This window comes from Halyomorpha halys, unplaced genomic scaffold (genome assembly GCF_000696795.3).
Source record: "Halyomorpha halys isolate HHAL.00 unplaced genomic scaffold, Hhal_1.1 Scaffold8.1, whole genome shotgun sequence".
NCBI lineage: Eukaryota > Metazoa > Arthropoda > Insecta > Hemiptera > Pentatomidae > Halyomorpha > Halyomorpha halys.
This window is the reverse complement of record NW_027111933.1, coordinates 1,219,645-1,247,414: the sequence shown is the minus strand read 5'-3', so window position 1 is coordinate 1,247,414 and position 27,770 is coordinate 1,219,645. Positions and strand designations below refer to the sequence as shown.

The 27,770-nt window shown below is 27.4% G+C and overlaps 1 protein-coding gene across 1 annotated transcript in view; it reads right to left on the bottom strand.

Moving 5' to 3' along the window:
- The window catches only part of LOC136795019 (ankyrin repeat domain-containing protein 11-like), a gene marked incomplete in the record, with an annotated part of 41,647 nt that extends 14,407 nt beyond the window's left edge, over positions 1–27,240 (bottom strand). The window contains 2 exon segments of the mRNA XM_067049857.1: positions 24,831–24,905; positions 27,117–27,240. Coding sequence (XP_066905958.1) covers positions 24,831–24,905; positions 27,117–27,177 — 136 coding nt within the window.
- Positions 27,241–27,770: the final 530 nt, after the last annotated feature.

Genomic DNA, 27,770 nt, shown 5'->3' with positions numbered 1-27,770 from the left:
TACTCTGGTCATGCAATAAAACCAACCGCTTTTTTACTGTCAAATATAATGGACATAACAGCTGTTAGTCAAAACAAATTTATTTCGCAGAATGAGTTTTAAGGCTTATAAGACAATCAATTTGATTCATTGTATTTTGATTTGATCAAAATGATATGATGGGGATTTTCGTACTATCAGAATGAAGTAATACAATAAAAAATATTTTTTATTCCAGTTTGATGAAACAATTATCGATAAAGTTCTTACTACTATATTATCACGGAAGTTGTCACAAAACTATAAGGAAGGACAAAATCTGAAATTCCCCAACAATTTTTACAGTATTTCCCCACTTAATGCGGGGTATTCCCAGAACATTGGCTTCTTGAACATTTTTGGAAAATTCACTCAGTGTTCGAGCGTTATTTTGCTTATAAAAAGCGCTTTAAGTTGTATCTTTCCACAATTTTTGTAGTCTGAAGTGAGTTATCAAATTTACTATTCACGATTCAACAAAGCCTCTCGCGGTAGATAAATTGAATTAGTTTTTAGCAAAAATTAAAATGTTGTCTCAATACATACAACATCCTATTTTGATACAACCATTCACACCCCTTTGAGCGCGAACTTCATTATTAGTTATTAATATTAAATTTCGTAGAAGTCAGGATAAGTTTATTTAAGTCATTATTCCACGGATATATGTAAATTTGAATTCCTATTAATAACCCACGCAGAGGTAGTTTGCTTAAAAAAAAAAAAAATATTAATGATTCATCTAAGATTACCTCTGGCAATTTTTTTCCATCGTAAGTTTTTACGCCTTATAAGACTTTCGTTATTAACTTTCCTTAAACCGGAACCTCGCACAAAATGCTTTCTTCTATACAGTACGTTACGGTCCTTCCTAGGATCAACATTTCCAGAAGTCTCGTCCACTGTGACCGACTTGAAAGTTCTGGGCAACTCGCCAGATTTGAGATTGCTGTCAGAGCTAAGGGGAACAAGCTTAAGATTGGCCCGACGCTTGAAGCGGTCGAACCATCCACGGCTGGCTTTGAACTCAACTACAGACTGGCCATCAACTTCCTTCAGCTCGTCGAAGATTCTTTTAGCTTCGACCATGATCATGGCCTGAGTCACCGGTATATCCCGCTGGTTCATTTCTTGGATCCAGGTAGACAGCCGATTCTCCATCTTCTCAAATATTGCGCCTCTCGAACGACTCACCTTCAGTAACGGCGTGGCTGATTGACTAGAACGGATTATCTTATCCTTGTTCTTCACTATAGTACGAACAGTCGATTCGGCCATCCGAAATTCGCGCCCCACCGCTGATGCGCCCACACACTCTTCTATGCGTTCGAGAATTTTCAGTTTCGTATCCAGACTTATGGATTTCCGGTTCGTGACGCCTTTGGCAACGCGAGGCATCTTTAACACTGTACGGCACATCCGAAAGGATTGGGAGCATTCGGCAAACTGAAAGAACAAGCTGTCCAACGTTACCCCATTAACTGGAAAGCCAATAGGAAATTAAACAAACGCAATACCGAGAAATATTTGAAGGTAAACACTAACGGAAAGATGAGTCACAGCTTCCAAGAAATAGTGGTGATCGTTTTCCTGCTCACCAAGATGGCCGGAAGAGAGAGTGGAAAATACTTCGCGTTATGAGGAATATCAATGGGGATTTTACTGACCACATTTTGAGTTTAAAATTGTTTTAAATAGTAATTCTTGCTGAGTTAGGGATTCCTCTAATTCGTAAGTACTAGTAACAATTTCCTCATTGTAGTTCTGTTGGCTTGGGGAACTTTCCTTATGTGATTAACGTCATTTCAATCAATGCATTTCTTTAGCCACATATTCTTTAAACTAAACAATCAGTTTCAATAATCTTGTATTTAGACAACTTTTTTTAATTATCATATCAAAACGGACATTCTGGCGTTTTGATATGATAAAAGCACATATAATTTCAGTAAATAAAATTTATTTTATATATAGGAAGATGGTCAGGGTTGCGGTCACAAGTGAAACTTGTTTGTTGTTCACTTGTGACCGCAACCCTGACCATCTTCCTATATATCAATTTTTACGGTCAACTACATATACATATATAAAATTTATTTTAGTTTTAAGTAAACAAACATTTTATTTTGAAGTAGTGAATGAACTAATTTCAGAGAAATAAAGCGAGTTGATCTTATGGGATGTTTAAATTAAACGGTTATTTCAAAATATAAAAGGGAAAATTATGAATAAAAGAATTCCAAACAAATTTATGTGCTGATATATTTGCTTTGCTTTCTCGAACAAGTGGCGAATGAAACAGAGAAACAATTTTTTTTTTACAATTTTCACTATTAAATATGCAGATATGTATCATAGCAAACTAATAATAAATTGATTTGTTGTTCTTATTCTATGTGTAACCATGAAATAAATACCGATTATTATTTAATAACTAATTTAAGGGTAAGATTTTTCTTAAGTTGGCATTATGCATGTTATTTTTATCTGCTGCTTATATACCTGTTATTAAATTTACATTTATCCACTGTATTATTAAATTTCTCAAGTCTGTTTATTTAATACAGATTAAATAAAAATCAAAACAACCACAAACTGGCGTAAGCAACCTGTTGTTTAAACTTATATATTAATGAAACATCACAGTGATGGATCCAGGAATTTTCTGAGGGGAGGTTAGTTCATTATATATTATGTATTGGTTATGTTTGAAATAATAAAATTAATAGAAGTGTTAGAAAAAAAAATTATGATTTTTTTTTTTAAGATTTATATATTGCTTGAAGTTCGAATATTATGAGAGAGTACCCATATTCCTACTCTGTATCATAAGATTTTACTTCGATAAACATACGAAATTCTATTTTTTGTTAATGATCTAGTCTTAAAAAACATACCGATAGTTGTAAAAAAAATAATAATATGTAATTAAAGAGAAAAAAAAAGGAAGGTTCATGAACTGCGTAAAAGAGGTAAGTGGAGAAGAAGAGAGAGATAGATAACGGTAGACAGAGGATAGGTCAGTGTGTCTGGCAGTTTGTAAGAGGGAGGGGGCGCCATTCAGTCACGTCGGCCCAGTGTTGCCAGCTCAACCACTATCTACATAGCTCATACGAAGTGCAACACTGGTCTGCCTTAGTTTTTCATATTGTATGTTTATTAAATGTGAATATTTTTCTACTAATTGTCATCTTATTTAATTAAATTTCGAAAGCTAAAGATTTTTTTTTCCAAATTTAATATCTTATTCTTGAAGTATAAGAGAAGGATTAAAATCAAGAAATTATTAACTTTTCCCAATATAATCAAGATATTTAATACAATAATACTATGATAATGTAATAGTTTTAAAAAATGCTTAACACAATATAGGATTTATTTTCAAATTAGAATATATAAATTTTAATTTTATAGAACTACCTCTTTTTATTTTATTTTTTTAATGACATTTTATAAAAATATTAATTAATAAAGTATGAATAAATAGCATTTAATAATATATACACAATTTGCTTCCCAGGGATTTCATAAATTGTATTTCTTTTACAGAGTATGAATTTAAAATTTCTATATTATTATTTTTTAATTTAATACTGTATTTAATGTTTAGTATGTCAAAATATCAATTATAAAAATATTTGTTTTTAAATATATAGATTGATCTTGGACCTTCTAGCAGGCTTTTGACTTTTAAAAAATAAAACCAAATTATTTAGTCAGTTGTTCCAGTATTTTTCTAGAATATATTTTCTTAGTATTCGTACGCGATATAAAACTTAGCGTATTCTTGATTTTCCGACTCGTTTCTCCACCACAATACGAAAGCTATATTGATCGAAGCCCAAAGATGTATTCATGATGGGAAGTGTCCTAGATTCCTAAAGAGTACAATGACACTTTATCTATACGGTACCCGTCCATCATGATCCAGGACTTGTTTTGAAAGGGACCCTTTGAAGAAGATTCTAGTTATAGAATCAAGTAAAGTGTCTTTGTCATAACTGAACAAGAAACAGATTATATCAATGGTAAAAGACACAATTTCTTTGTATCATATTTATTCGGAATTTCTTCCACTCCTAGCTTCTAAAGCTTTCTTTCAAAAGCGATAAAAGCGGATTTATGGGAAATCTGATAAAATAATACTATAATAATGATTTTTTTTAATCTTCAATTCAGACTTCTTCTTTTGCGTGACCTTATAGCGCCTATCAGTGTCAAACGTCAAACCATAACTGCCATTACGCCATGTTCCTGTCTTGGCTGATATTTTAGTAATGCAGGCTTAGAAGTAATTATTGAAATTATAAGTTGTAAATTGTAAATATAAAATCAATTTACGTAATCAGTATGGGTCAAGACATAAAAGAATTTTTTTGCAGTGAATAATTCAATACAGTTCGTTGCTCAATGACTAAAGGACATTACTCCATTTTATGTTTACAAAACGTGAAGTAATTTCGCAAAAAAACTGTAGATATCAGTTATTGGAGAAAATATTTTGAATTACTAGAAAAAAAAATGTCATTGTGAGTAAGCGTTTATCGCTTTAGATAAAACAACAAGTTTTCACTCTTCTTTTATTCATTAACAAGGTGATATAGATCAATAAGCATTATTTGATTAAAATAGTGGTAGAGCAAGAGTTTTCACTACTAAAAAGCTTTTTTGATCTTGATGGATATATATTAAATGAATTTACTTTTATCAGTATATATTGTTTTCTTCACTGGATATGCTTTTCTGAAAGAAAAAAAACCTACTAAATTTCAATGGTTATACAATCTCGATACTTTTTCATCATGATGTCTTTAAATTTAAATTTTGATTCAATTTCAGTGTTAAATTGAGTACAGATATGAACTGAGAAGTATAATTTTTTCAAATACATATTACATGGTAATATTGAGCAAAGATTTCGAATAGATAAAGAAATCTTTTACTTTCTAACTGACCAACACTGGAAAGATATCGATTTTCACTGGAGTTCAGCGCCCTATTGCGATAGATAAAATTGTGGCAAGGTGGTATCCAAGGACAAGAGGGGGAGGGGACAACCCGATCCGACCTATCTTGTTTTTTTTTTATAAATAAAGACAATTTTATTTTCCTAAATTCTAATTCAACATATATACAAAAATAAACCGATTTATATACGTTGTATGCAGTGCTGTGGCACTATTGCATAATGTGTTGTATGATTGTTTTTATTTTGTTCGAAATTCATAATATTAGCAATTGTTCACTATTATGTTTGCAGATTACAGAATGTCTCTCTTAACGAAATGCATGAAATATCTGCCGAAGATATCGCACACGGACAGATAAGATTTTCTTACAATACCACACTTTTTTTTTTGCCCAAGTCCTCTTTTGGGGATCTATACAATCTCTGAGTGGTAATGTCAAAATCCACTTCTCGGGGCCACCGAGAAAAAAATATTGACCGATCCAGGAGGGAATCAAACCAACAACCTTCTGAACCAAGGGTATATATTTATATGCACTTATATATAAAATGTGCCATTTGATGGGAAAAAACCTCAGATGACGCGTGAGAGTTGAATTAAAAATGAAGCAAGACGATGACTCATTCGCTTCTCCTAACATAGTATGGTTTCCTGCGGGTACAATTAATGGTTTATAATTAAGGTATGAAGGCGCATAAGAAATATGCATGTTTGAGTTTTTTGTAATTTTAAATGGTAAGTTGAGACCTTTAAAATGAAAGCAATACAAACTATTCAATTGCTCCAAATCTTGTATGTATATATAATCTAAATTTAAAATGTGCAGTACCGAAACATGCCCCAATTTCTAATGCATTTACCCTAGAGCGGAGTTTCCACTATCATCGGGTAATCTGACGTTTTCTGTTGTCTTATCAAGTTTTGCTTGATAGCTGGTAGTAATAACATCTGTGTATCCGAGACAAACTTACGGTTACTATCAGCGTCACCATGGATTCTCCGCTTTAATCATTTCAATAAGAAAATATCGTCTTTCGTTCATTCTGAAATTTTTACGATGTAATATATAAAGTGAAATTTCGATAACACTTAATATTGCAGATTAATGAAATTAATAATAATAATAAATACAAATAATTTAATGAAAATTATAGTTTGGGCCTGGCAACACTGCTTGTTATGTCTGCCACCACATCCTTTACTTACTTTGCTATATTACTATGAAAATATCAATAGCGACTGAAAAGCTTTACTCAGGTATTGTTGTTTGATATTTGTTTGTTAATTAATATTGGTTAATATTGTTTGTTTGGTAATATTCGTACTATTATTAAAATAATAATAATGATTATTCTGCTTAAAGCGTTTACAAAGAAAAGTTTTCAAACCTTTCAATAACTTAGTAAATATAATAAAATAATTCTTTAGGGTTCTAGGATTTTTAAATTTAAAAATGCCCATTGAATTGAGTTGTGTAATTTTTTGAGAAAAAAGTATTGGAACAATTTTTGGAAGCAAACCATTCGAAAAATATATATATTTCAGTGAATTTCGAACTATACGGATATTTACATATGTATATACTGATGGTACTTTAATATTTGTATCTTGTAGATTAGATAGATTGTTTATAGATGTTTTTCTAGGGTTTTTCCTCTAATTAAGGTTCCAACACTTTTTTTTTCTACAAACTGCTAAACTGAATTGAATGTGTAATTAATTTTAGATTAAAAGAAAATACAAGAATCCTAAAAAAAAATTGAAAAAAAATATTCAAAATTTTGTTATATTTACTGGTATTGGAAGGTTCGAGAAGTTTTCTTTATAAACGAAATTAAAAAGAATTATTATTATTATTATTATTTTTTAAATTAACACAAATTAGTTTTAAAAGAAAATAAATTAAATTAACTCGAATGATAAATAGTAATTGAGGAAGTATGTGAATAAAGGGAACTAATTGTTTTGTGTTTATAAAATATTGATAATACATATACTTGTGAAGTTTATAAAAAAAAAGTTAATTACAATAATTCATCACTATATTTATAACTTTTTTTTATAGTTGTAGAATGTAAGCATTATGATAACACTGCACTTTTTATCTGAAGCACCTGGTGAGAGTGCGGAACCATGATAAGGGGAGATAAAGTGATACAGGCAGAGGGAGAGAGAGAGAGAGAACTGATTAGGCAGATGAAAGCGGGTTCAACGACCCTACTGCCTTCATAATAGAGTCAGGTTGATTGTGCTCTGTGTGTGTGTGCCATTCTAAGGACTAATGCACTCTATTCTTACTGGTTCCCTTTCATAACAATGGGGAAAAATCATTTCAAACAGCTGCATCATTTAGTGTCAAGTCTTGTCTTAAATAGGTTACTGGTAAATGTATGGTAATTCATGAAATAGAGCAGTCGGATTATACCAGTTCACAAAATTTGTCCTCATGCATAAAACCAATTTTTTGGTTATATAAAATGTCTAGTATACAACAGCAAATTCATTAAATACCTGAATGGATTTGAGTATAACAATATATTAAATATTAGGTTAAATGTTAAACAAAAAACAGTTAAAGATCACCTTCCTTTACATTTTTTTTTTTTATAATTTGACCTAATTTGAATAAATTGCTTCCTAATTTAACATTTCTGTAATAAACATGCTGCTCCGACAACATATTATCTCCAATTATCATTTATTTTATTATGTACTCAATTTAACTTGAATAAATACCTAAAAATCTAAACAGTTCAACAAGATGAGAATCATTCAAAAGATTTAAGTAAAAACTAAATACACTTTATATATATTTATGATAAAATCTTAAAAATTGCATTTATTTATTCCTCTGATAATTTAAAAAACCACAAGCTTGAATGATACTACTCATATATTGCTTCAATTACCACTGTACTCTTTCACCACTAAGGAAGATAATTTATTTTTCAAAACTCATTCCATTCTTTATGACTATTAATTAAGTGGTAAATTTCCCAAAATCTTCATTGGGAAAAGAAATTTAAAATTAAGGACAGCAAGAAATGAGGACAGACATTTCTTTATGACTCAGTATTTATAAAAATTACTGGTATAATTAGGGGCAACAGTTATGGACTAACCTAAATAATTTCTCTCCAATTTGTCATTTAATTTATAATTCGAAAAACATCTAGTCACAGGTATATAAAAATACAATACCGAAACTTTCGATTATCACAAAGACTGGAAAATTATTTTTCAATTTACTCGATTAAGACAAACAAAATACTATATCCCAAATTATTACTGTTTATAAAGAGGTGTAAAGGCAAAAAATCACATTTATTATTTATTTTCGATACAATTTCTCTAAATAGATGTTACTACAAAATATTTTAATTATAATCAGTCTATTAATCACTGTTACTTTTGTACATGATTAAAATGCATTATATAATTAATTATTACATATACATATTTCTAAATTTGATTTAAGAAGTGGAATGTTTTTTAAACTTTGTTTATATAACCTTAATTAAAAACATAATATAAAATTACATAGATAGTTTTAATTTTTTGATTTGAAATTTGAAGAATGTATTTTTTTACACAAAAGTTGACTTTTTTCTCTAAATACAAAATTAAATTTAAATAAAGAGTAGAATTGTATATTGATAGTTTTATAAATTACTTGTATCCTTATATTTAGTAGTTCTTATGCTTCTGATTTTCGTTTATAAAATAGTATGATTTGTTTCATTAAAAATTAATTAAGTTTGTTTACAGATATTTTAGTGTATGATATCTTGAAGGTTTTCTCTTTACTCAACAGATAGCGCTAGATGTACCAAAGTAAAACGAAACCTTGAAAGACAATTTTGAATTGAAATTTCATTTGCTTCTGGTTTATTTTTAGATATTTATGATTTATTTTTCTCAATAAATTTCATTATTAATTTTATTAATATTCATGTTATGTATTGTATCCCTTTAAGCAAACTTAATGGTTTTTAAATTTTATTAAATTGATGAATACTTGTTATATAAATACAGTTTATGCGATTTATGTTTTGATAAATGTGCTTTATCTGGAAATTCGGTTAACCTCGCTGGCCTAGTGATATGATACAAAATTTGTTCAATGATAAATATGGTTTTCTAAATCAGAATATCTTAAGTGAGTATATTTTTGTAGGTATTACTTACTACTTTTTACAACGAGTTCAATTTTTTGCAGAATAATTAATATTTTGAATTCATATTAGAACATTGATTTTCGGTAGTGTCGCAACAATATAGTAATAGTTGATTTTTTTTTTTTGTAAAACTAAACTCTGTAACAGGATATATTTAGAATAGTAACAAGATTTATCAAAAAATCATTAATAATTCTGGATCATATGGTGTGAAATGTTTTTCTCATTAATTTAAAAAAAAAAAAAACATGACGTAAAAATTTGGGATATTTTAGAATCTATTCAAATTTTCGATGAATTGAAAACAAGATATTAAGAGATATAAATGTTTTATCAGGAATTAGGAGTACGTCGTGGAGTGTTATATCTCATTTGAACTTTGATATGGAATGTTATCAAAATAATATCGTAATAATCAACTAAAGAAAACACAGAAACTAGTGTTTAAGATTGTTATTCACTAATACTCTCTAAAAAAAATTTAGTCGGTTCAATTTTGAAGCATGAAATTAAGCCAATTTAAAACAAACATTTAACTTATTACGAGGGTTAGAATAGTTCAGGATAGGCATTTCATCCCATTCTGGACTTAATATTCTTCGGCAGGTATGTAAACATTCATTGGGGGACAGCTGAATTCTGACCATAGTTCCCTTTAGTACAAGAGCCGGGAAGAAAAAAAGGCAGTGATTTCACCCCAATTTTTGATTACTTTAATGAAAACTAGGTATAATTACTAGTCAAAATTGATGAGTCTGCCAAGTATAGGTAGGGGGAATAAAAAATGGTGGCTGTTTAAAAACCTTTAAAAAACACTAATTTTTCATCCGGAGCTCTATATCTTAAAAACTACCAACAACACAAACTACCAACAGAAAATCTAAAAGAACATTATTTAAAGGAGAGTAAATTTACTGAAATATTAGCACTAAAAGAGCTATTTACGTCCAATAGTTCTCGAGATATAGCTTTTTAAAAAGCAAAATTTCTAAACAATCTACTGAAAGATTAGTTGTTAGTTAATATATTTTGAGAATTGTATATCTTGGGAACTATTTGACGTACAGATGTCTATTAGCACTCAAATTAAAGCTAGTTTAATAGGCTATAAAGAAGTTTATGAACTTTACCTTCGTAGGAATAGTATGATTCATGATATTTGCTAACATAAATAGATTTATAGTTGTTCGGACAATAAGTTTGATTTATGAAAAAGTTCATTTCAGAAACCATTGGACGTACAGATGTCTGACAGCGCTCAAATTAAAGCTAGTTAAAATTACTACAGAATAGTTAATTATGTTTATCTTTGTAGGAGTAGTCGTTTTTGATGATGATATTTATATTATGATATTTGACAAAATAAACTCACAAAATGTTAATTTCTAGTTGTAGGTATAAAATGTTGGATTTTTGAAAAAATATATCTCTAGATCCATAAGACGCACATATGTCTGCCAATACTCAAAATAAAGGAAATTTAACTTACTATAAAGTAGTTTATGACACTTATCTTCGTAGGGGTAGTAGTTTTTATGATATTCACATATGAATATGAATTTGGCAAATGAAAATTTGTCCGAACAACTATAAATCAATTTATTTTAGCAAATTTCATGTAAACTATTACTCCTACGGAGATAAACATCATAAACTACTTTATAGGTGATTAAACTGGCTTTAATTTGAGTGCTAATAGACATCTGTACGTCAAATGATTTTTGAGATATAAATTTTTCAAAATAAATTCACTAACTACTGATCTTTCAGTACGTCCCATACAACATTTTTATGAAATGTTGCTTTTTAAAATGCTATATCTCGAAAACTATTTAATGTAAATAACTCTATAAGGGCTCATATTTGAGCAAATGTTCTCTTCATTAAATGACGTTTTCTTGTGTTGTTCCTACTTTTCAAGATATAGAGCTCCGAATGAAAAATTAGTTTTTTTATCGCTTTGAAACAGCTGCCATTTTTTATTCCCCCTACCTATACTTGGCAGACTCATCAATTTTGACTATTAATTATACATAGTTTTCATTAAAGTAATCAAAAATTGGGGTGAGATAACTACCTTTTTTCTCCTCTTGGGCTCTTGTACTACTTCGCCTAGAATAAGAAGTGAAAATGGCTCCCTAGGATGAAGAACTCTATAGGTTTTTCTTAATATCAAGTATTAATGGTATCATAAACAAGTAGAAAATCAGGCCTTGAAAATATTTACAGTATTCTGTTGATATAAAATTGGTGACAATAAAAACCCGACGATATTTTTTAAACATTTAATTTCATCATGAAATTCGAGACTCGATAATTTTAAAAAATAGGATTATTACTACTTTATAAAGCAATTTATAAATATATATAATTACGGTTAAAAAAAAAATCAACCAAATATATAACCTTCTGAGTTAACGAACAGAATTTTGGTTAAGTACTGGACTAATGCTTGTGTAAAAAATAATTTATAACATTCCCTCTTGATAAATGAGCGTTGGCAACGTCTGCCCTTCAACAGTTTCGTATCTGTTAATATTCCAGAAGTCTGGCGTGTTTAGTGTGTCGTACATCTGTGTGGAAATTTGCCAGTCAGAATATTATTTTCAATGAAATATCCGTATACAAAAATAGCTGGTTATTTTTGAGTGAAACATTTTTTATACGTTTGGAAAGAAACAATCTTGAGGATTCATCGTCGGGATGTATTCCGTTTATAATATCTTATATAGGATTTTGAATTTTCTTTTAACTTTGCACTTTTAAGTATTTTATTTTGTTTTTACTAAAACCAATTTAATGGTCACTTTTAAATGTAATTATGATTAACTTCAATAGCATTCCGTGATCTGGGCGCGTTATCACTACATTCAGTTTAATTACTAAGTACAACATTTTCAAAAACAAAGAGGAAAACATCTCATGAACTAAACTATGTAGACCTAACGATTCGGCCGCCGCCATGTTGGTAGTCGACTTAACGAGGTGTGTGGTGCTCAGCCATTCGGAATTCCTCGAAACTTCAATTTTGGCCTCTTTAAGTTGAATGAAGCCCATTTCAGTCGATACCATTTTTAAAACATTTCCCTGGGGCACAGTGAATTCGTCAACAGATTTCTAAGCAGTGACCTCATTATATGTAACAGCCTATTTAAATTTAAAGTTTATGTTAATTTTTGGTTAGGAAACTGTACTCAAACGTTAGTTCTCATTTACTATTCTAAGAAACATTTAATAATTTATTTTTAAATGTTTTTTCTTTTTTAAATACTACTTAAAAATATATATATTCTTCTCCTTAAAAAAAAATCCAATAATTTTATTTCTAACAGTAAATAACATTAATTAAAACTTTTAATAATTATTTCTAAGTATTAATTGAAAAGAACCTTTTAAATTATTTTTTTTTTTATTTAGAAAACTTAATAAACCCAAGCTTTTCGGTTAACATATGTATTTTTTTATGCAATCATTTCACTTAACAAGTTTTTTGACTTCATGTCCATTTTCAATCTATTACTTAACTAAAAAATATAATAATTGTAATTTAAAAAAGGTTTTTAATCATTTAAAACCAAAAAATGATTAGTATAGTTTACAAAGAATGAAATATAAAATTATAAAAAGGACAGAATGAAGTGTTAAATTATTCATAATATTATTATTTTGACTTATATATGTGTTGTTAAGTAAAACTATTAAAAAATGTTAATTAATAAAAGTGAATAATGATTATGCATTCATTATTTTTAGATTATAACAACTTTAAGTTGCTCGAAATGTTGAGTGAATAAAAAATACTTATGTTAATCGAAAAGGTTAGATTTATTAAGTTTCCTTAAAAAATAAATTATAAAATTTTTAAATTCTCGTGACTTGAGAATGAACTACTTTCAGTTATGACTTCGGAATTTGTAATTAGCTCCAACTCAATCGCTCACTATAATTTTTTCGGTCTGATTCGAAAATTATAATAAAACTAACAATAAAAAAATATTTTGAGTTAACCATCATTATTATATTTTTTTTAAACATGAAGTAGTTTGCTGAGTATAATCAGTAACCACGGACATGGTTTTATCGCTCCAGTTTACCGATACTTTCTACGCCGAGGTCGTCGAACCCAACGTCTTCTTTTTATATCCTCTTTTCCGACGGAGAGGAACATACGAGGCCAGGGAGTAAATTTCGTGACTACGATAGGAAAAGAGAACGAAGGATGCGAAGTAGAGAAAAAGGAAAAAAAGAAACAAAATGGTGGGCGTAACGACCCTCGAAAACCTTACGTAACTATTACAGCTGTCCTTGGGAGTTTTTACCAAGCTAATCTCCACGTAATAGCAGGTGAATTTTTTTTTATTGTTTTTTTTTTTTCGTGAGTTTCATTTTTAATTGTTAAATATCAATCGAAAAATCTGAGGAGAGATTTTATGGTTTATATTAAGCACAACTTTTTAAATATTAAATTATATTATAATAACAAAAAAATTTCACAGTTTCATTCTACATTTGTATATTCATTTTTGTAAAACATTTTAAGTTTCTGCTGAGAAAACATAGATTGAGACCAAGGCAAAAAAACAAAAGATTAAATGATAAATATATAATATGCTTTTCAATATAATTAATTTTTCAAAATCACTACAAATCAAACATAAGATTTTGCATAAAATATACAAGGACTCAGTTTGCGTCGGTTCTAATATCCAGGGGGAATAGAAATAATTATGAACAGAATAAATTATATGCATTCATTTATCAATGTTATTTATGTTTTTGAAATACAGTGTAATACGTTGGGAATTCTTATCAATAAAATAAGTCGTGATTGCAACAATGGAATTCTGAAGTTGGCATGAAAATGCTCGCATCAGCGTAGAAATGTAGAAGTATTATCCATACCTTGTTAATATGAAAGTTTTAATAAGTTCATTAAGTACAAAAATTTTTAATATCGATTATTTTTTAAATATTCTTTATATATCGGTCATCCAAATACTATAAGGTTCTTAAAAGTGAAATGCAGGGAACCTAACCTAATAACATTGAATTATGAACGAATGAGTAGGAAATACAGATTTTGATGAATTATAATTAAATTTTATATACCATTTATGTTACTAGGTTTTGATGGAATATAGATTAAAGTTTAATAATGATAGCCTGAACTAAAGTAATAACCATACATATGTACGTATTTAATTAAACATTAGAATTTAATTTGCTTTTCTTATCTAAGTTCTTGTATTTAGTATAAAATATAATGATTTTTGTTTTATATAATTTTAATTTATCTTTTCTAAAATAGAAATTATTGAATTAAATATGAGGCACGCAGAAAATGATTCAATAAATGTTTCTTTTTTATTCACATGAAAAATACAACCTCCATCAAACATAGGTTTTTTTTTTTGTTTTATGCTTTTTTAAACAGATAATTATTTATCTCGGTGTCTTGCCAAACAATATTTTGTTTGATAATCCGACCAGAGAAATAGTTTATCTAATTTTTTTTTTATTCATTAAAAAAATTACATCTAATATAGTCCGACCAGATAACAAAATCTATCGGTCGGTGCCAAAATAACACATAAAAATGATAAACATAAGAAAAATTTAAATATTACTGTTTAGACTATTAGGGCGTTGTGGAAGCTATACTATTTCTAAGGTAGATAAGTGCAATATAAATTGATCTAAAGTGATACAATTAATATTTTAATTAGCAACTACTAAAATGAAAATAAAGTAAAAAATAAAAATAAAATGATAATTATTAAAAAAAATAATAGTAAGAATAAAAATAATTGAAAGAATTTTGAAGTGAATAATAAACCTGAAAATTTACAATTAGTGAATTAATATAATAGTGAGAATAAAACAAGATGATACAGAATATTATAAAAACAAAGATCCAATAATATCTATTGTTATAGAAAAAATACAGATAGATATGGTCATATGGTGAATCAAAATCAATGATTGGGAATTATAGAAGTGAGAAAGCATCCAGTTAAATATTTCTTTTTTAGTGGTTGATTTATTTATTAGTTCTTCTGGTAAGCGATTGAATATATATGGTACGATATAGTCTACTGTACGTTTACCAAATTTATTGTTATAGGAGTGATTCAATAAATTTAATTTTGATTCTAACATTTTTTATATATACACGTTATTTTTTGGCGTTTTAAATAAGTCATTTGAACTGAAATTTAGATTATAAGAAGGAAAATATACCCCTTGCTGTGTTAGGATTGCATGGATCGGATATTATTTCTTGCAGTCGGCTCCAGTTGCAGTTTTCCACTGAGCCTTATATTTTCCTCTCCAGCGGTACGGAAAAGGCAGCGCTCTCCTAAAATAATAACAGCGGGATCGTTGAACTGTATAGTAGCAGATCCCTTGCTTCGAAACGGAAATAAATTCTTGAATTCTTCCAGCTCGATTCATTCTTCAACTCATATTACACGGATACATATCGGGAGGGTGTGGTGGAAATCTTTATTTCATACGATAACTAACCGATGAACATATTTCTATTAATATTTCTTGTACTGCTACCAATGTGGAATTATTTAAACGTACAAAATAATAATTTTAATTGTTATTTATAATTGTTTCACCTGTATTTTTTTTCAACAATGTATAGCTTTAAAAATATAATTATTAAAAAAAATTTGGTTTCGTATTAATTTATTTGAAAATAATATAATCCATAAGATGAAAAAATAAGAATAAGTTTTGTTTTTATTTTGTATTTATATATTATTATTTATTGCTGTTAATTAGGTGGTTGACAATTGTTGATGAAAATAGTATACAATTGTGATAGGTAAAATTTATTCTAATTTAATTTCATACATATATTTATACAAGCCTTAATTTTTATACTATAAGAATTTATTTTTCCTAGCCATTAATTTTGACCAACAAATATTTAGTAAAAATATATGGTTTTTATTTTTAAAAAAATGTTCATCAATTGATTAACAATTTTTTAAGCTATTAAATTGAAAAGGTGCAGAAATATTTGGTATTACTATTTAAAAAAGAATCTACTTAAGAAAAGACAAAAAACCGTCTCAAAATCAACAATTTTCTTTTAACTTTTTTTCTAATATACTGTCAAACAAGAAGGATCAAATATTTTTCAAAAAAGTAGTTTAAACAATCATTAATCATTCTATTACACCGAAGGCGATCGAAGTATTTTATTCTTACTAAACTATATTAATATTTTTAAAACAGTATTACTTAATAATTTAAAAATCGACTTGTAAAACTATGTAACATAACCCAAGAAATACTTATAAATTTTTGCTTGTGCTAAATGGCATTGAACGCGCGGTAAAAACCATGAATACTATAAATAAATTTATGCCCAGGGTTCTATCTATTCTAAAATATTTCGAAGGCAATGGGAAGTTTTGTCACTTAAAAAAATTCCAAACATAATTCACAATTTCTTATAGTCATCAGACCTTGCAGTCGTTAAATTAACTCTATTTATCAATCAAATACTTGTCTGTAGATTTTTTTTTTTTAAATAGGTCAAAATCCAACATTGTAGAAATAGTTTTAATTTTGACTATACAGGAATGCCAAATTAATTGATATTTTCTAGTTGTTGATGTTTATAATCCTATTGAAAATAATAAAATACACAATTTTGACATTTATTAGTTGTCTATGGCAAGTGATTCACTAAAAGTATTTGTTTAAAAATAACAGTTTCTTTTGTTTTAAATTCTATTATGAGGGGCTATTTCTTATGGCGCAACTATTTCATATCTAGAATCATGATTACATCAGTTATCTATTTTTTTATAAATTAAGAAGAGTAAACAAGTGCACAACAATTATTTAATAAAAGTATGACGAATTGTTTAAAAATATAGTTAGATGGCATATTTTCATGGTTTCTTTGATGTATTAGCATTAAAAAACGTTATAGTATTTTTAAACGAATTGTAATAGTGAATTGATTAATTTTAAAACTTTTAATTATTGTAATATTTCAATATCGAAAGATTATTTAATTGTCAATTATAAATTGTTAGTCAATGTTTATTATTTCTTGTAGTTCAGTAGGAGCTAATTTTTTGTTTTTAAAAATTTAATAACTAAATAAAATTATAATATATTTTAGGGAATTTTAAACTAAGGTTTCGGATATTATTAATTTAAAATTTAATCTATCCTGCAAAAAGTTTGTAAATATCAAACAAATAATTTATTTAAAGAAAATATGCTATATAGTGAACAAATGAATAGAAGATGAAAAGAATTCATTAAAACTTTTATTTCAAATCTTTGTAGGTAAATAAAATAAACATTCTCGTTCCAACATTTTATTGTAAGCTTTTAACGAACCTTACGTCATTTATTGTTATAGAGAACCGTCTTTTAGATCGTAGTAATTAAGGTTTTAAATTATTTTATTGACGACCTTTTGTGTCAGTGTCAAATGGATAAAATGTGTCAAATTTACAATAAATTAAAATTAAAATAAAACCAAATAACTCTTTCCAGATTTATTTTCTTACAAAAGTGGATTTTAGTTATTAATATATTCACGAATAATTAAAAGTTTTAATTAATTAATCTCCTGAAAAGCTGGGAGAATATTCAATTGCTTTTAAGAGTTTAATTAATGCATCATTGAACATTAAAATATTATTTCCTCAGTTTTAATGGAAAAATTGTTTAGCGCATTAAATTGAAATTTATTTCAAGGAAAATAAAAATTTTAAAGGATTGACAAAATTTCTTTTTAAAGATGTCCTATTTTTTCGTGATTTGTTTCAGAATTAGAAAAAAAATTAAATACAAAATAAACGAAGATTTTTAAGCATCAGAAAACAGTCACAGACGCAGTTTATATTATTGATGTTATGTACTAAGTATTTTAACTTTGAAGTTTTATATTTTACGTTGAAAGGAATATGGTCCGGGTGCGGTCAAAAAAACTCAAATAGTATATTTCTACTATTTGAGTTTTTTTGACCGCACCCGGACCATATTCCTTTCATCTTTACACACGGTCAATCAATAATCTTCCACTTTATATTTTACATATTATTTTTTTCTGTTTTAATCATTTTTAATATTAGATGCCGTTGGAGCGCTTTCGGAAAACGTATTTTGAATAAAAGTTGTTTAGGTACTAAACCAGAGTCACAATACAGGTTCTAGATATTAGTAGGACGTTTTGAAACTGGTTTGGTGAGAAAAATATTTTCGGGTTAAGTCGGGCTTGAAACGGATAGTGAAAAAAGTGAATGAGATCAATTTTTTAAAAATATTAACATAATATTAATCAATTTTTAACAATATTAATATTCTTCTATTAAAAACAAATATATTTCAATTTACAAAAACACTAATGAATCTTCTTTTTCCACCTTTTTGTGAAAGAAAAACATGAAAATAATACAAAACGTATGTTTCCGCTAATATTTCAAAAAATTATATGAATATACATGTAATATCTGTATATGAATGATATCATATTTTGTATAGATTTAAATTCTCTTTAACGTTGATTCCGATACTGAGATATTATTTTAGTTCAGAGCTCGGGCGTCATTTTAACAAATATCTTCATTTTTAAATATCTTGAGTAGTCATTCGAAAATCGTTCTTAAGATATATTATTGATCTAAATAGGTACTAAACAAAAAAAAGTATTTCAAAGTTTATTTGGTCGAATTACTGCTGTATTATGGAGTATTTGCACACATTTATGTTATAGAAATTGTTTTATCGATACTACATTCTACATTCCATAAATTAACTGCTACATACCTTTTAGATAAAATTAATAAACTAGTCAGGAGACATATGCTAGGTATTTGATCAGACAGAATGATTTATAAAAAAAATATATAGATACATGAAATGTGAAAAATTATTTCTGCTAAAGCAATATAGAAAAAAAGAAGAAGAAATCCCATTTTGAAATTTCAAATAGTCTACGAATTCGAACTTCGACGCTCATTCATTCAGAAATAGAAAGAGGATGCGAATTTATTTTTATATCAGAGATTAATAAAACGAGTAATGTCAATTCTCTTGGGAAAAATCAAACTTTCTTGGTGTTTTAACGACATATGAAGAAATTTACTAGTAATTAAATTAATAAATTATTCTTCAGGTTCAATTTGGAAGCCGTAAGAAAGTTTAATACATTAACACACAATGTGTTTACCAAAGCGTTTTTCAACATTATTATCAGCCAAATGCTACAATAATTAAAAAAAAAATAATAATAAATAAATTCAGACAGTCAAAAGTTCAAAGGGAAAAACATTTACAAATCAAAAGAAATTGCTCGTGACTACTACCTTTATATGAAACACACCCATATGGTAGGTATAGGATTGGAGAGAACAATTTTTATTTAAGATGTTTAAATAATAATTTATATCGGAGTAAATCTCAAGTGGTTTTATAAAATAAAAATATAATTTAAATCAAATACGATTTTGAAGCTTATATTCATCTCATTCCAAGTTTCACTCACATTTATTAATAAAAATAGATGACGACAATTTGCATTTATTTTATTGTAATCAGGGAATCTTAAATGGATGGTGTTAAATTAAAATCCTGAAAGAAAAAAAATACTTTCTTCGTACTTCAACGACATTTATTATCTGTTAACTCTTTTAATTATTTTACGTGTTCAAATTGGAAAATGTATGTTAAGCTTATTTTACAATGTTATGTAATAATCGATATATAAATAATAAAACATTCTCTGATCAATATGGTATTTAGAAAACTGTACCATTTTATGTCGGATATTCTCTTTCTTTCTTTTTTTTTTTTGTTGTGTTTACAACATAAATTAAACAAGGTGATACAATTTTCTCGAGAATAAAGGTAAACAATAACAAAAGATTTCTATGAGAGTTTTCCCGCTTTCCCAGGGACGTGGCTGGGCGCTTTCACACGATTTGGCAACCCCGCTTCGGTCCTTAATCCCCGGTCGATAGCAGTGTTTTCGTTCGGGTTACTACATGGAAGCGCTGTTCCCTCCGAAAGATGGAAAGCTAAATATATTTAACGGGAAAAGCATAGGATTATGATGTAAAATATGGTGGAAATTCCAATAATTATTAGAATAAACCTATTAATTCTGAACTAACATAAATTTATTGTATTGGTTGTATAATCTATAGCGTATTGTATATATATGTTTCGGACAATTATTTTAATATTTCCTATAATGTTTTAAAATCAATATTATTCTCTAATAAATATATTTATTACGTAGTATGTTTACACTCTAAAAATATTTAAACCAGATGCTCTTCTATTCCGTGTTTATTATAAAATATTATAATAAGTTTATGGGATATTTTAAACAATCTAATTTTCAGGATTGAACTGGACACATATAAATTCAAAAATTACGTCAAATTTATCCCAACTTGTACCTTATTTTATTTAGAAAAGATAATTAACAATCATACGTTAACTACTAATTATCTATAATTATAAATTGTAAGATATTATTTATTATTAAAACGTGGCTTAAAATATTTTAATTCAGTTTTGGAATTTTTTTTATAATCAATCAATTTCTTTGCTTAGATATGAAAAGTACAGTGTGGAAGTTTATTCCCATTTTGTACGGCCAAAAAATAATCAGCATATTGGAATAAGTCTAGGTAATCGTTCTTATATTTTAAATTTCTTCACAGCTTATAAACATTAACTATATTTATCGGAAAAAAGTATGTTTAGTAAGTCGGGCTAAGTCCATATTCGGGGCATGTTCATAAATGGGTATTTTTCTCATACTTGTTTTGTTTGGAGAGCTACCATCTATGGTAATTTGAAGTAAATAAGGTGGATTTACTTCAAATTTCCCTTGATCGTAAAATATGGTAAAAGCTTTTCCGTCAAATGAAATTTTAAAAATATCCTTATCTAGCATCTACTGCAATTTATCTTAAAATTTTTAATTGACTTTAGCTATGAATAATGGCTTTAAATCTATTTAAAAACAAGTTGAATGTTATTCATTTGATTTTGTTCTGTTAACGAGTTCTTATGATTTAAAACTTTTTGTGAATGTAGGAAAAAAAAATAGGGCGCTTTTAGTATTTAATTTGGAGAAATCTATGAAAACGTTTATAGTTTATATCCGATCAAGCATTTTTTTCATAACGAATAACGTTATGTTTAAAAAAAAAATATTACAGAAACAAATAGTAATATACGTTGCAATTTATCGTAATCCTCTATAGATTTTGTGTCAAATTCAAAGCAGTAGCAACATGGTATGGTACATAGATGCGATTATTGGAATGAGTAAGCATGAAGATAAAAGACATGTTAAACCTAGCTCTTTTATTATTTTGTTTTTTAGAAATTTAGTCCAGATATTTAAGTATTTTCAGAGTCACTATGGCTGCATTTTAAGAGAAAGTAATTTGAGTTGTCTCTACTGAAATCTAGAGCTGCTGAAGTAGACATTAAAATCTTTACAACAAAGAAGGAATTCCATTTCCAGTTTCCAAAATTTAACCTTAGCTATAAAATAAAAAATAAATATCTAGTACTCATACGCTGTTCAGTTTTTTTTTTCTTCCAGACATTGTTTTATCACATATATTTATAAATGTTTGAACACTTTAAAATAATTTTTGAATCGAATTTATAACCACGGCATAACATTAACAATGATTAACTTTCAGCATACTATCCCTTTCTATTTTACAAATAATTTAAAGTTAAAATAACACTATTGATTTTTTGTAAATTATGTTTATATGCCCTCAAACATTGTTCCAAAAAGAAATTCATAAAATAAAAAATATTTGAAGAATTCTCATCGGGGTTGTCGAAATAGATAGTTAAATCCTCGACAGTAAATTTTTTATAGCTCCGCATAGAAATTTATGAATCATAAGAAATTTCCCAGAGCTAGAGTTTTAAAGAAATTTTAGTCGAATGGCTGTTGTTAACATTGAATATGAGTTAGTAAAATATCTTCATAAAGAAACAACCTTCAAAGTCAAATTGAAATTAATTAAATTTTCAAATTCTTTAGCACAAGGTTGGGAAAATGGAAATATATGAGAATTTATTATTTTTCATATTTTATACGCGTATCCTATGATCAGATCCCAATATTGAGAGTGCTTCGCCCAAATTTAATAACTTCTAAAAAAATTTTTAGGGCTTGAAAATTAAAGTGAAGAAATTGAAAATGTGGGATAAATTAAATTTTTCTAATAAACGTAGCATTGGGCTCATGTATTTTTTGTTTGCAAGATAGTTTATTCTTCAATTAAGTTGGAACAATACTGCAAAACTTATCGTTAAACTAATGTTTATTTATTTTTACCGTTATACCTTATTCATTCTTTACCACATTATTTATTTATTTTACCATTATTATTTAATTATTTGCAGAAATTAGTTATCAAAGTAAAATATATTTTATTCTTAATTTTAAAAAGATTTATTCAAACGAAACACACCAATTTCTGTTAAATAGTTCAACGAGGTCGGGCCACGTGCTCATGAAGTGGGATCACGTTTCAACATTTAGATTGAAGTAAAATTATCAGCAAAATATATTAATACTATTTTAGTTCAAAATGTTATTAAGATGTTGAAATTAATTGTTTTTATGTACTGTTTAAACTATTTTTAAAAACAATATTTATTTTGTTGAACTTAAGGTAGTCTATCTAATAAATACTCATTGTTGGTAAAAATATTATTTCTGAACAATATAAATTGAATAATATTCTTTTAATAATTATTTGTTGGAATATAAATGGTGTAAGTTCATTACTAATAGGGATAAATATAATAAATAGAGAAATATTATAGTCCTTTACACTAACTATAATAAATACTCGTTGTTGTTAAAAATTTTGTTTCTGAACAATATAGATTGGATAATATTATTTTAAGAATTATTTGTCTGAATATAAATGGTATACGTTCATTACTAATAAGGATGAATATAACACATAGAGAAATATTATAGTGCTTTACACTAACTCCATAAAAAATACTCATTGTCGGTAAAAATATTATTTCTGAACAAAGTAAATTAAACAATATTCTTTTAAGAATTATTTGCCTGAATTTAAATTCAGTATAAATAGGAATGAACATAACACATACAGAAATATTATGTAGCTTTACACTAACTCTATAGTAAATACTCATTGTTGGTAAAAATATTATTTCTGAACAAAGTAGATTGAATAATATTGTTTTAAGAATTATTTGTCTGAATAAAAATGGTATAAGTTCATGACTAATAGGGATGAATATAACACATAGAGAAATATTATAGTGCTTTACACTTACTCTATAATAAATACTCATTGTCGGTAAAAATATTATTTCTGAACAAAGTAGATTGAACAATATTCATTTAGGAATTATTTGTCTGAATATAAATGGTATAAGTTCAGTACAAATAGGAATGACCATAACACATACAGAAGTATTATGTAGCTTTACACTAACTCAGTTATTTATTATTGAAACAATTATTAGTGCGATATATTTAAAAATACCAATAATGAATCCCTAATGCATAAAGAATGAATCAAATAGAAATGTTGTAATTTATTTGTCCCTAAATAGGACAATATATTATTTAGTTCCTGAAATACGATATTTTTTTATTATATTATTATTAATATTATTCATATGATTATTTACTTCTGCTATGAAATAATGATTGATCATAAATATATATAATAGACAATTGACATGACAATGTAAACAACTCATGATATTGTCTTATAGACTGATCTTCAAGATCCCCAATATATATATATATATATTACATTGAATGAACCTATATATATACACACATACATACATACATACATATATATTATCTTTAGTAAGTGCATAATGAAAAGTTTTTAAAATACTGGCATTTAGCTTTTAAGAATGGTTTAATTGTTTCAGATTATTTCTGCAATGGATTTTGTCTTCTTTTCTTGTTTTGTTTTTTTAAACAATATAATTCTATTAAATAAAATATAATTCTACAGGAAAAAAAAATATTTTCTAGAAAAATAAAATTTTAACATCAGCATATATACCAACCATGATATAAATAAACTTTTTTAAATGATCAGAATTAATGTTTGACTCACAACTATATTATAGGAAACGAAAAATGCAAATATGTTTACAAGAATAAGGAGATAATGGGTTGACCTTGAACTGCTGTTACACTGAAATAAGGTTACGATTTCACCAAGTGTTTACATTTCCTGTTTGATTTTAGACTTTCTTTTATATTTAACTCATTATGAATGAAAACAGATTGCAAAAGTGGTGTTGGGTTCGGTAAATTTTATTTTCGATCTATTGTAAATAGTAAAGGTCATTGGCTAAAATACAAAACCATTTTCAACCTAGATATGCCTACTTAGATACGGTATTGTTTTTTTAAAATCTGTACAGTGGTTAATATTTATTATGAAAGGTGTTATTTTAAGAGAAATGTTAAGGAATATCCCGCTTAAGTAAATGTTTTGTTTCACAAGTCAAGTCCAAAACATTTGATTTTTCGCTTTTTTTTTCGGTGAATGTAATAAAGAAAATAACGAATTAAATTACTAAAACTAAAAACGGAAATAGCGAGGTGGTCTGTACTCACCCTTAGCGCTCGGTGGAAGTCTCCGCATCGCAGCACTCCTAGTATCTTCTAAATGTCCTTCGAGTTCTTCTGATTCTGAAACACCGATAGACAGTCAGCAACCACACACGACCTCTACTCGTTGTTATAATGAACAAAATATTCAATAACAATAACGATTTACACTATACTACTCAGTCTTTTAAGTGCTAAACTTATTCTTAAACGTTTCACATCATAACAAACATCGAATGCACACATTGTGAATAAAAAATTAATAAGACAATAAAACCGCTAAAAGCTACTATATAACATAACGGAAAGTGCGAACATAGATAAATAAAAATAAAAAAAGTGAAAATATTGAGACCTTTGTTTATAGCGCAAAATTCCTTATATGTCGGTAGTGTTGGTGATAAGGAATGATAAGGGATAAAGGTGAGTTATTTGCCGTATATTTGACGTAAATTTCGTCGACATTTTCTACAGCGGCAGCTTCACACTCGCCTAGAAGTCTCTTGTGAGACTAAAGTTAGCCGTGAGCCGGATGGGCGGGGCCGCAGAATGGGCGTGCCTGTGGGCGGAGCCTATCGGGTGCCATTGGACGGGGCGGGGCGCAGCTAGCCAATAGTGGGCCTCGTACGGTTCCCACTCAGCACATGATGAGGTTTCCCGGCCAGTCCCCCGAAAGGCTTCGCATTGTCAACAGCTCGCAAGGCCACGTGACTCTAAACACACGGAATATTCACTCCTATTGTAAAGTGTAATCTTCCGCCTGTTTTTGTCCCACCTAGCCAACGCTGTCTAGTTTGATCAAGTTTTTCGAAAAGATATTTCTTGTATTTTCGATAGCTGAATGGGGGATAGCGAGCTATGAAATAAATTCTCGAATTGTCTTATTAAATATAGGTTCTGTGAAAGAGCAATACTGTGTTTTGTGTTCGTGAGTTGTGTTCAGTGAGACGCTCACACAAAACCTGCTATACCTTGATCCATTCCTAAACAAAAATATTTACGATCACATTGCATGGGTTAATAAAGATTATGTTTTCAACAATGAGTTCTGTGCAGTTTCCTAATCCTATACAACTACCATCATATATTATTTGCTTTCTTCATACCATAGTTGAGTATATTTTTTTTATTTTTTTTTTTTTAGTTCATATTTTTTCTAGTGTGCATATTATTATCATATATTTTTTTGTTTTCTCTCTTTTTTAAACTTTCAAAATATTAATTTTGTTTATAATTTTTTTCTTTTAAACTTAACTCAAACTTATAATTTGTTGCATTCAAGTTAAACATACCTAATGTAAATAGAAAACAAATAAATAATATGTGTTTAATTTTACTTCAATGATCCAAATAAATAATTCGATTTTAATTGTTAATTAAAAATTTAATATTCCTAAACAATTGTGTTAATTCACGCAGTTTAATTATATACGTACTTCATAACAATAACATGAATTAATTTGTAGTATATCATAAAATTAAAAATGGAAAAAATTCATTAATGTATGATTTTTAAACTGAAATTATTTTGATATCACTATAAAGTTAAAAATTAATGATCCAACTTTCAATGTAAGAAATAATAAAATTAAATAGAAGATTAAAGACAGTTTTACTTTAACGATTGAATTAATACTATCAAATTAAGACATAATACTAAGTTTTACTGAACTTTCTCCACAATCATCGAAATTATTATTCAATATTATCCGATCTTTGGTAATTTTTACATGTTCTTGTTTGACTTTAAAACAATTATTCAGTTATAAAATAAAATGTAAAAATAAAAAAATAGAAAACATATTTTTTTTAGTTGCTACTGGTTTTTAATATTTATATTTCTGGGTTTGATCTAAAGTGCTTCTAAACCATCTAGATTTGGTTTTTGTCATAATCGATATAAAGTACACGTTTGATAAACATAAGTAATAAATTAAACTTTTTAGTCAACGTTCTGGAAATGTTGAAAAATTTAAAATTGAATTTACACAGCTGTTTGATTAGTTTATATAATCATAAAAATAAGTAAGATTTGAAATGTTTTTTTTTTTTATTAAACAATCAAAATAACATAAAAAGAATTATACCTTAGGAAGTACAAAATAAAAATGTATTCTAGACTTATGCACGGACATAGTACATTTTTATCTCCGTTCTTAATATTCTATTAAAAATATATAGTTATATTATTAGCACTGTGAGCCTAATTAGTCCAATAATTGTTTTTATATTCCGTATTAAATATATATAATTTTTTTTAAGCCACTAGAATACCTTTAAAAAATCACTTACTGATATTATCAAAATACCTTATAAAAGTTTTAGCAACTTGATAGTGATAGGTCTCCCACATGCTTTACAAAAATTCGACTTTCTGTAATAAAGAAGCTTTTGTTTCGAATATTCTAAAGCAACTGGTAATATTTGGTTATAATAATAAGGATTATTGTACTTGTATGTACCGAAGTGCGATGAATTAATTCCGTATTTAATAACAAGTGTTAATACCCCAAAAATAAACATTAAATTAAGTTAATATTTGTATTGCCTAAGATTGTCTATTTATTTTTATTGAATAAATACGATTGGAAAATGGAAACTATTTTTTGAAAATATCATCCAATGAAAAAAAAAAAATCTTGAGTTATTGTAGTACCACAACAGAACTTTGTTATATTTTACTAAAAAAAAAATTCTACAAAAGACACAACAAATATAGCTATATATAAAGAACAAAAACATTTGCTGTTAATTAAAAAAAAAAAGTTGTACTGTACAATCATTAATACTTCCAAGATTAATATTACTTATTGATATTAATAAATAATCAAACTGAATTTCTTAAAAGGACTTACTGAAAATATGTTCTTTGCGACGTAACCTGGTTACTGAACGTTAACGGCATATTGGTGTTTTTGCAGAATAGCCAACATTGAGTCGCTTAAA